This window comes from Vitis riparia, chromosome 16 (assembly GCF_004353265.1).
Source record: "Vitis riparia cultivar Riparia Gloire de Montpellier isolate 1030 chromosome 16, EGFV_Vit.rip_1.0, whole genome shotgun sequence".
Taxonomy (NCBI): Eukaryota; Viridiplantae; Streptophyta; class Magnoliopsida; order Vitales; family Vitaceae; genus Vitis; species Vitis riparia.
In genome coordinates this window covers 20,842,890-20,854,263 of record NC_048446.1, presented here as the reverse complement: position 1 = coordinate 20,854,263, position 11,374 = coordinate 20,842,890, and the positions used below count along the sequence as shown (strand labels likewise).

The following is an 11,374-nucleotide window of genomic DNA, read 5'->3' as shown; positions in this document are numbered from 1 at the left end:
AAAAGTCAGTTCTTCAACTTGATCCTGAGGACAATGTACTTGTGGCCAAACACTCATTTAGTTTTTTGGTCTGAGTGTTGATCAATCCAATTTGGAGACGACAAAAGTCACCGCTAAATTGAATTGAGTGAAAAAATTGAAAGCCAAGGATGAACACTCAGTATATGTGAGCTGAACATCTTCATATTTGGAGGATTAAATATTGCAAAAGTTACTGGCATCAATCAGTATATAGCAACCAACAAGATGGTAAAGATACTAATAAAAAGTTGTGGTATAACTAGAAATTTCCCATCCTTATATCAAATTTGAAATCAAATCAGCATTATCTAAAAAGCTAATGAACAAGAGGGCAAATATTTAAAAACTCAGTCAGCAGCTAAACTAAACTGATCACATCATAGTATTTGGAAACCATGATATAACAGACGCTATCCATGCATGAATCATAGTTTCTACTACAAAGGCATCTAGTGTCAAGGTTGAGGATGGAGATTCAACTCCTATTAAAGATTTGGGAACTATGACAATACCTAGAGATTAGCATCAATTTCTGAATTTAAGAAAGAAACTGTTTTGATAGGTAGAGAGACATTTTCTCATAATAGAATCTCACAGGAATTGGGGGAAGAAATGAGCATTCTGGAGTTACGACACATTTCTGTAGGCTGTTTTTTGCTTGTTTTACACCCCCCAAAAAGTATTGACTATTCCTATATTGCAAATGGCAAGCCAGAAATCCAGAGGTCCTATACATGCTTTGTTTTAATGACCCTGTACACCTAACATTTGCTTGTGCAGGGAACAACAGTTATAATAACCATAAAATCTCTTGTCATTTCCCTAAACTTTCCAATCTAAAAATCATTTCTTTATGTTTCTCTATACTACTCTCCCCTATTTTTCTTTATATTTTATGTTTCTCCATGCTATTTTTCCCTAAGAAACTCAAGTTGAAGAATATGAAGCTAGAAGCTATATGGTGAAAAAGGATCCAAAATTTTTTAGTAAACAACTTGTGATTGAATCTCTTAAAATATGGGCTCTACAAGGGCAAAATATGCATGCCTGCAATGATGCCACAAAACTGCATGGATGCAAATGGTGCAGGACAATCACCGGGCACCAGCCAATTCAACATCGAATACTAGCCATGAATTTGGTGGAATATTATCACCAGCTCCTTCATTCCCATAACTGCAAACCATGAGAAAACATGTTATGCAAGGGACTGAGAATCCAAGCACATAAATGTCAGAACTGAAATAGAACTGATATATTTATCAAACGATTCAGCCCCCTACCCCATTGATGGTGGGATTACGAGTCTTCTCTTATCTCCAACTCGCATACCTGAAAACCAAGCATAAATGGAATTATGTGTGTGAGAGAATATATATATAGTAAAAAGAATGAGAAAAAAACAACTAAATGGGAAAAACAGGTATCAATTTCAAGTAGCTACCATCAAGACCGACATCCCATCCCTTTATAACTTTTCCTGCACCTGTAAGGAGCGAAATCCTTTTTTGAGCACAGAAGAAAAAAGGGAAAATATTTTGGTAAAACTGAGCTGGAATGGTAAGATAGTACCTAGGCGGAACTTAAGAGGAGCTCTGCCAATATTTGAGTCAAAGATTTGTCCACTCTCTTTTAACTTGCCTGTGTAATAGACACTGACCTAAACAAACAAAATTATGTCAATTAGCATAATTCTTGTATCCTTTTCTAGTGCATAATGTTTAAGAACATGATAACTAGCAGGTAATATTAAGAAAGAGAATGCAATGTGGTTCAAATGACTCCAGTTCGTCACCTTGGCTTTAATGAAAACATCAACCAATAACAGTTACTCAAATAGTTTAAGTTATTAAGTCAACTGGACACAAAGAGACTTGCCTTCTTTCCTTGACAAGCTATTTTGCCATCTGGTTTTCCAGTTATTAGCTCCTCAATCACCAATCCATTGGACATCATTCTAACTTGGGATGAATTGGCATCAGAGTTCCTGTCCTTAACTTCCAAATGGGATCCACTCTTTTCGTTCATTGACAAAGGAGGTACTTCCATATTAGCGACACCCTCATTCTCCTGTGTTTTACTCTTCTTTTTCTTCCTCTTTATCTTTTTCTCCTCACTTTGATTGTCACCAGCTAATTGATCCACCTTTGTGTCACAACTCCTGCACATAATGTATAGAGAACTTCTTTATATAGTTATAGTGTAGAGCACACAAATCAAAATAACATTGAGCAATGAGGATGGAAAGGTTTGTTCAGCTTGCAGCCACTTAGATCACATATGAACAAAAGACAAAATTGACTGGAGAGCAAGAATTAAAATATTGGTTTCCATTGCAGTTGGATTTTACAGAAATATCAAAAAATATCTATGGAAATTTAAACAAAAAATATCTACAGAAATTTAAACCAAAAATATCAATGAGATGAAAATTGATCAAACCTCAAAGAAATGTTGTAGAAAACTCCAAAAAAATGGCAAAATAAATAATAATACACATATTAAAGTTGTTTTGTTGAAGAAATTGATGCTTGTATGATATATTTGTGACTTTTTGGCAATAATTTTATAGAACTTGAAAATACATTTAAAATACTTGGTTTGAATGTATTTAATTTAATTTTTTTTTTTTTTTGATAAGAGAAAGTATTTAAAAATATGAAAAAAATAATATATATATATTTATATATATATATATATGATTTATTTTGTGTTTAAAAATATTTATAATTTTATTTACAAGCACATATTTCTTTTGTATTTAATTATTCATTTACAAGTATATTTTAAAAAATATTTTTATGTTTAAAATTAATTTATTGATTGAATTTTTCTTTTCACAAAAAAAAATATTTATTATATATATATATAGACATATGTTACCTATATGATTGATGAAAGGAAGTTAGCCCATTGGCAAGTGCCATTTAAAATCATTTTCAAATGTCAAAGTGATCTGGTTCCATTTTTTTTTATTTTGCAAGAGACTTTGTTCTTTTGTTTTTCTTTGGAGTAAAGAAGACTCAAGCCTTCTCCAAAAGATTTAGGTTGGGAATGTATTGCCACTAGGCCAAAAGCCTTATATGTTAAGGTAGTTAAAATAAATATTTTTTTGATAAGTTTAAGGTAGTTCAAATAAATATATTAAACATTTAAACATAATAAAATTTTATTTCCCTATATGATATATCTATTTGACAATTAAATATTATAATTTTGTTATTTACTAAAAAAAATATTAATGCAATTATATTTCATCTTAATCATAATTAAATATGAGAATATTAAAGATAAAATGACAAAATATTTTAATTTTTTATGGATAATTTCAACTTTTTTTAATTATTTTAAATTTTAATAATATATAAAGTGTATATTTATGATGTCATATGACCATCATGATTCAACCATTAGTCCAACCATTGGTACATGACCTAGTAACTTTTTCGGTTCAATGACTAATCTGATACTAAAAACATTGAAAAATTGAACTACTCTAAATGACTCCAAAAAACTAACAAGATGGAAAATCTAAGGCCTGCTTGGCAACTATTTTCGAAAACAGTTTTCTGTTCTCCATAACAAAAAAAATAGGAAAACACGTTTGATGATAAAAAATTGTTTTCTATTTTCTGTTCTTAAGAACAAAAAACATGGTGTTTTTAGAGAACATTTTTTAGTTATTTTTTGTTGTTTTCACTTGTTTTCTGAGGATTGTTTTAAAAAATAATTATATAAACATGTAAAATGATTAAAAATAAAATACTAGATATAAAATTATTTTTAAAACATAAAAGTTTCCAAACAGACTTTTATTCGACAAAACATCAGAGAACAATTTTCAAAAATTGTTCTCAAAAACTATTTTTCAAAATTGTTTTCGAAAAACAGTTACCAAACAGACCCCTACATTCCTCCACACAGTACACACACCATAGTAAATGACAACTTACTTATAACTGTTAGGCCTCTGATTTTCTTTTCTTTCCAGCAGATTCTGGTCCATGTTATCAGCCTTATTCTCGTTTTGTGGGGCTTTATCCTCTTTAAGGTCATTTTTATGGTTAACACTGTCAACCTCCAGATGCTTTACCCCTTTAGACCGATCTTTCCTTTTCTTCTTTGACTTTCCGCCATTTTCAGGGCCCAATTCAGTAGAATGCAGGACAGAACCAATTGGCAGGTCAGATTGCCTGCTTGAGCATATCCAACAAGAAAAAACACAAAGAAGATTGTCAATAAGACAGTCCAACATCGCTAAAACATCAAAAGAACACCAAAGTGAGCATCAAAACAGGAAGCAACATTTGGACACTTGCTTTAATATCCAAACACACACACGCGCGCGCGCACACACACACACACATATATATATAAACATTTTTCTTCACTATCATGGACTTCAATCAAGAAAATGATGAAAATGAGAAATTTCAAACTGTTTAAGCATAGTGTTTGATTTTGTAAACTAAGGGTACAACTTGTGAAAAGAACAAATTCAAATTCAAGCATGAGATGAGTTAGCTTCCACAGCTTATGTCAAGGTCACCTTTACCTTTCAGGCCCAGCATCTATGCCAACAGCATTATTTTTTCTTTTTGATCCAATAGAACGATTGCCATCTTTTTCTGTGCCTGCATTTTCTTTCTCTTCTGTGTCCTTGTGACCTTTTCCATCTTCTAGCTTTTTGTGGCCTCTCTCTCCTCCTATACCATTTCCAGCTTTCTTTTCTTCTTCTTCTTCTTCTTCTTCTTCTTCTTCTTCAAGTTTTGCATTCTTTTCAATGGTTTTACTCTTATATAGGGAGGAAATTGGGATCTTATCTTCACTATCACTCTCCAACACGAGGACACCAGCACTACCTTTGGCAATATTTTGTTGCAAACTAATGTCATCATCAGATTCACTCAACTGGTACTTCTTCTTAAGTCTTCGGTGGCTGCTCTTCCCGTTGTTGGTTTTTTTACCATCCAATTTCTCCTCAAGCAAAACTGGAATCAGAATAACCAAAAGTTCAAAAAGCAAACACCTCAGAAACAATGGCAATTTAATAACCCTAAATGCTCTTATCTAAATAAAATGCCCAATAAACATTATTTAGGACAAATGGTATACATGAAAAGAAAACAACAATAGAATGGAAATGGATCATGCTGAAGGATATCCAAAATCAATTCATTAAGTGTGCAATCCCAATGCAAACTGATCTGATCATGCTATCTAACTACATAAAAGTCAAATTCAAAATTTTTTGTTCCTGCATGTTCAATTAAACAGCCTATTAGAACCAATTATAGAATTGCTCTAAACAGTCTCAAAAACAAGCTAAAAATGATCCACAAGATGGTAGATATTGGAAAAGGCCATTGCACAATGTTCCAACACTTGGAAGGGACAAATTGGATATCGTTCTAACTCCTAACCTCCAGCATTTTTTGCACAAAGGCTGCTCAAAAGAATAAAACCTCTAGGCTAGGAAGTCAAAAGTTTACCATCATACATAACAGAGGATATTGACTTAAATTATCAATCACAATTAATGTGTAGTATATGACTACGCACATATAAATACACAAATCACTGGATGATGTAGGACAGCCCTAGGATGGCTACCTACAATTGAATAAGTGGATTAGGATTTTTATCTTTTAGGGTTTAAGGAAAGGAACAAGAGATAAAGTTTACGACAATAGAACAAAATATGGAAAAAGAAGATAAGGAGAAGAAGGGATAAAATCCTTAAGAGTCACACTAAGGCTTTCTAGGAGCCTCACCAAGAAGAAAATCAAACAGAGTTCTACCATTGAGAATTGCAACATTTGCAAAAAAATTTATAATATTTAATCACCAATCAATACTTTAGTTTACATCATCTAGCCTTATTTATAGGTTTCTCTAAGAAATCTAAAGTCTACTAAGATTCTAATAACCCATTATGACTCTAATTCTAATGGTCTTATAACCTAATTAACTACTTATAATTTGACTCCAACAAATACTTATCCTAATTTAATTCCAACTAATATTAATCCCAATTTAATTTCAACTAATACTAACCTCATCCTCATCACTAGATTAGTTGATATAACATTCAATTAAATTTCATTTCTTATTGGGTGAATTGTAATTGCAATGTTGACCAACATCAAACAAAAATTTGCTACTATATCTATGTATTGTCATTAAATATTAATCATGAATAAATTTATTAAGAGTGTATTCCACTCTGAAGATCACCAAAACAAGAGTGGAATCCATTAAATCCTAAATTTGTAGCACTTTGAAAGTTGAAAACCAAAGTACATTTGTATCCAATAAGAAATAAGCACAAAAATCTGGAAAGGTATCAAATAATCCAGTAATAATAATATATAAAACACAACTAATGCTACATTTTCCACAAGTTTTTAATATAAGCCTACAAAATTAATCTTATCTGCGCAACTAGTAGAATTTATAGCTGCAAAATTCAAAAACACATAACAGTGTGAAATGTACCTCCATCACTGGAAACTGGTGAAGAAGGGAAAACCTCTAGTTCACCATCATCAATGAAACTATCCTCATAGTCATCTTCTTCACCATGGTCATTAGATTTCTCTGTCTCTGTATCTGCAATGTCTTCTCCATAGGATTCTCTTGCCATCATAGTCAAGGAAAAACAGAACAATTTCCCCACAACAAAATTAAAGTAAACAGACAATAGCAACTTAAGTGCATGCTATGATCTTTCTATTGGTTTCTAGGAAGAAAGACATAAATAAAGGATATATTTTTTGAATCTTATGATGTAAATTGTTCTGGTTCTAAAAAGGCAAATCTCACCTGATCTAAACCAAATATGATTGTGCCTGCTTAAGTGGGTGAAAGGCTTTATTTTCTCAATCAAGTCAATCCAAATAACAAAGGGAAAAAATCCAGCATTCAGAAATATTTTATTTTCCCTAGTTTTCCTAGGAACCAAGAAGATACAAGAGGAAAAGAAATAAGCAAAAGTCTAAATGCATAAGTAAACCAACAAAAGGATACGAGTCCTCATTAAAATTGGAATGCCGGCCATTACCGAGATAATAACCAGTAAGGTGAACGCTCCGCGGACCAATAACAGAGAAGATCACTTCTTCAACCTCCTCAAATTCTAAACTCAAAGTGCATGATTCTGTCTTATCAGGCAACAAGCAGCACAAGAGAACAGGACTCTTATTGCCTACATTACACTGTACTAAGCTTTTTTTGCTTGCAGCACCTATCCCCAATGTTGCCTAAAGTGATCACAATACAATTTATCAATTGAAAGGGCAAAAGCCAATATAGAAAACAGTCCAAAACTTTTAAAATTTCACACCAAATACAGAAATCAAAGCTACACTAATAACCCTCTCTTTGGTCTGTGAGAAAGAGAGAAAATGAAAATATAAGTAAATTGAATCTTACATTTTATAAGACTAATAATTGTATTGTCAATTTATATCCTTTTCCAACGCTTGCTCAGCAACCAATCAGGGTGTAAGTGGTAGCGGAAAGGAATTGCAAATTTGTTAAAGAAGCATTACCTGGGAAATGTGAAGCCTCCCACGCTGGCCATCAAATGAATGAGTAAAAGGCTTTCCAGGTTTCACTTCAATTCCTGAAAATATAAGAAGGTGATTTAGAAATTTTAAAACTCATTACAGGGTATATATCTAAAAGGTCCCTTTGGCTGCCAAGAAAATATGGGAAAGGAAAATGAAAAATAAATAAATAAATCAGAAATCTGAATCTTAAATTTTTCATCATTTGGGTCAGATAAAATAAAACCCTCCACCCAAGTCAGCCTAACACAACCAAACAGCTAAGGGTGAATTTTCAACATTTGAAATCCAAACCAAAACCATACATAAGTTTTCAAAACCTTATTTTTCTCCTTTTCCACATATTCTCTCGGCCGTCAAACAGCACAAAAAAGAACAAGAAGCAAACTTCAGTTTCTTCCTTGGTGATGCAACATAAAATAGAAAAAAGAAGAAGAAACAACAGAAAGAGAAAGAAAGGATATTTAATAGATGCATAGAAGAAACTGAAGAAATGGTCTGTTTGGTTGCTGAGAAAAGAAGAGAAAATGAGAAGAAAATATGAAATTAAATGAACTTCAATGATTATGAATGAAATCCTTGTAATTTCTTGGCTTTTCTCTGTTACCAAACTCAATGGAAAAGGAAAACTAACCCCAGAAAGCCATTTCCGAGAGGAAAATGTTCCAAGACTAAAACCCTAGACCAAGCTGCGGTTGGCTGCGTCCCATAAACCCTATATAAGAGGGCTGGATGGCGACGCGCTGTTAGCAAGACGATTTGTTTCCTGCTGTTTAGGGTAGCAATTCGAATGCGCGGGAAGGTTAACAGCTTACAATCCTCTCTTTTTCTTTTTTGGAAAATAAATTTGGACGCTCATCAGATCAATGATGCCCATAATTTTATTAAAAGAATTACACTTAAAAAGTGACCGTGTTTTTTACTAGGCCCTGGTTATCATTTTTTTCTAAGTAGTTTTCTCATTTTTAAAATAAAAAAATTAGAAAAATACTTTTTTTTCTAAAAAATTAAAAAATAATTTTTTATTTTTTATTTTAAAAAAATGTTTTTAAATAATATCTTTTTAATTATTTTCACTTATTTTTTGTTTTAAAAAAATTATCGAATAAAAATAAAATATTATGAATACAAATTATTTTTAAATATGAAAAATAGGTTAAAAAGTAAAAACATTTTAAATTTTCAAACCAATTTTTTTTTTTTACAAAACATTGAAAAATAATTTTCAAAACCTATTAAAAAAAAACCGAATTTCAAAATTGGTTTAAAAAACATTTTCCAACAATGCTTGAAATTCTTATAAAATAATACTTTCAACAATAAAAAATTATTATTTTAATAAAATTATATGTTTATCAATAAATAAATAATTTATTAATTTGTAGATAAATAAATATTTACTAATTTAAAAAAAGTATTATGTTTATCTCATATTACTTGTACATTACATGCTCGTATTTACAATAAGTATCATCAAAACTCTACTTCTTGGTACCAATATTATTTCCAACAAGATAATATTCCTTCATCCAACAATACTGTAAAACTATATCGATCTTCATTTTGATGCTAAAGGGATCATTGCAATATAATACCTATAATTTGTTGATATTTTTCACTTAAATTTATTTCATTTTCAAGTACAAAATTGTCATTTCCAGGGAAAAAAAAAAAAAGTATAAAACCATTATGGAAGTAGGAGAATATGAAGCCACGAGTGGCAACTACTTTAATAATGAATCAATGCGATGGTCAGATTACAAATAATCATTTAGATTTAGGGAAAATATTTCCTTTTTGAGTTTGCGTCGACATATACTTGGCCCACTGGCAAATCAGCTGTGCGTAGTATGGAAGTAACTTTTTGTGGTGAGGGATTTGAGATGCAAATGAAGCAACATTGAAGGGGACTGAGAGGGAATGGGAAGCGTCATATACCCAATCAATCCCCCTTGAAAACTTTAGAAGTTAGGTTTAGAACCCAAGACATCTTTGAGAGGAATCTTGCCTAACCAGTGGAGCATCTCTTTTTTCTTTATGTTATAAAAAGGCACAAACATGCATACATATAATAGGCTAATAGCATGCATGAAAATATATATATATATTAAAATTAAATTAAATAAAAAAAATACCATCTTCTAAAATGAAGAACTACGAGATGCTTCTTCTATTATTTTTCGAGTTGAATCATACTTGACTTGAATTAAATACCTCGCTCATGAAGTAAATCATTGCATTTTTTTTTTAATTCTTTATAAAAGAATTAAAATGGTGATTTGCAATAGAAAATAAAAAAATAAAAAAGGTTGTCAGAGTTATAAACTACTATAAGCAATCTTGATTCTTATGCATAAACTAGGTTAAAAATATTTAAAATATTAAATACCTTTCTTTATGAAAAAGGTTTTTTAAGTGTTAACTTAATTCCAAAGCTATGCGCAAAACTCAGAGTGATAGAATAATAATATAAACTATCTTTGGGAAAAAACAAGGGACAATTGTGTTTTCAACCTGTGAAATCAAGGTTTGGTTAATCTTGATTTTGATGATAACAAAACAAGGTTTATAACTAATGATCATATTTCAAGTGTGATTAGGCAATACGATTTCCAAAGTGGCAATCACAAAGATAAATCATGCCAAGGAGAAATCATGAAGAAGAAGACCGCCTCAAAGAGAAGAGTTTTTCAAGACCCAAGCTTCATAAGATCTCTTTGTAAGGTTGTTGGTGCACTAGGACCTTCATGCATTTCATTCTTTATTTATGCACCAAAATCATCCAAGAGTAATATTGTTTTAAATATCTTTAGAATTGAATGATTTCATTTTTTCAACTAAAACCTTGTGTTAAATTATTTTCAAACTTATGTTAAAAGGTTTTAAGTTGAAAAAGGTTGGGTGTTGAGCCAAAAAATGGCTCAGCCAGTTCAACCGGTTGAGGAATCAGTCGAGTACCGATCGAGGGAGGCCAAAAAGTTTCTCTTTCTCCCAGTGGCCTTCTCTTCTCAGTCGAGGTCCGGTTGAGGCTAACGGTCACCTGCCAAGCATTTAATGCTAACGGCTAGTCAACCGGTCGAACCCCCAAACAGCTAGTTTGGCTTTTCTCTTCTATAAAAAGGCTCCAAACTTCATTATTTAAAAAAAGCTTAACCCTCCCAAATCTTTCTTGATTATATTTGAGTCTTGGAAGAGTATTTTTGAGTGCACCATTATTTCAAAACTTGCATATCTTTAGTGCACCATTCAATCCTAGTCTTTCTTGTATCATTTGAGCTTAAAGTTCTTGTGCTAGGATTTTTGTGAGATCTTTTATTTGTAAATCCTTGAGAGAAAGTTGTTCAAGAGTGAGATATCTCTTGAGAAGTATAAAGGGTGCTTGGAGCCAAAAGTCCAAGAGGGTGAATTGGAACCATAACCCAATTGTATTGCTTGAAGGCTTGGTTTGGAAGCCTCGGATTAGTGGAACCTCAAGCTCGGGATTGAAGCTAAAAGAGAGTGGATGTAGGCCGGGTTGTGCCGAACCACTATAAACTCTTGTGTTTGCATTCTCTCTTCCCTACTCTTTAATTTATATGCAATTGTCTATATATTGATTATTATATAATTGCATATAATTATCTCTTGCATTCACTTGTTTAAATTTACAAAAAGAGACCATCACCTTATTCACCCCCCACTCCCCTAGGGTGATTACCATAGGTTGGATTAGCCTAAAAATCCTAACAATTGGTATAAGAGCAAGGCTTCTTATTTAAGATTTAACTGTCTAAGAAGTAATG

At 31.8% G+C, this 11,374-nt stretch overlaps 1 protein-coding gene across 2 annotated transcripts; it reads right to left on the bottom strand.

Moving 5' to 3' along the window:
* Positions 1-277: 277 nt before the first annotated feature.
* On the bottom strand, positions 278-8,414 carry LOC117932982 (peptidyl-prolyl cis-trans isomerase FKBP43-like). 2 transcript variants are annotated; one of them, XM_034854322.1, is made up of 11 exons: positions 8,227-8,414; positions 7,575-7,648; positions 7,051-7,283; positions 6,520-6,659; positions 4,577-5,012; positions 3,975-4,214; positions 1,900-2,182; positions 1,594-1,681; positions 1,466-1,507; positions 1,305-1,353; positions 278-1,197 (listed from the first exon to the last, which is right to left on the bottom strand). In XM_034854322.1, the coding sequence occupies exons 1-11, from the start codon at positions 8,237-8,239 to the stop codon at positions 1,116-1,118; spliced, it is 1,680 nt and encodes a 559-aa protein (XP_034710213.1). In that variant the 5' UTR covers positions 8,240-8,414; the 3' UTR covers positions 278-1,115. The 2 variants fall into 2 exon arrangements, with proteins under 2 accessions (XP_034710213.1, XP_034710214.1); XM_034854323.1 differs by lacking the exons at positions 7,575-7,648; positions 8,227-8,414 and having other exon boundaries at positions 6,520-6,657; positions 7,051-7,181.
* Between the last annotated feature and the right edge of the window lie 2,960 nt (positions 8,415-11,374).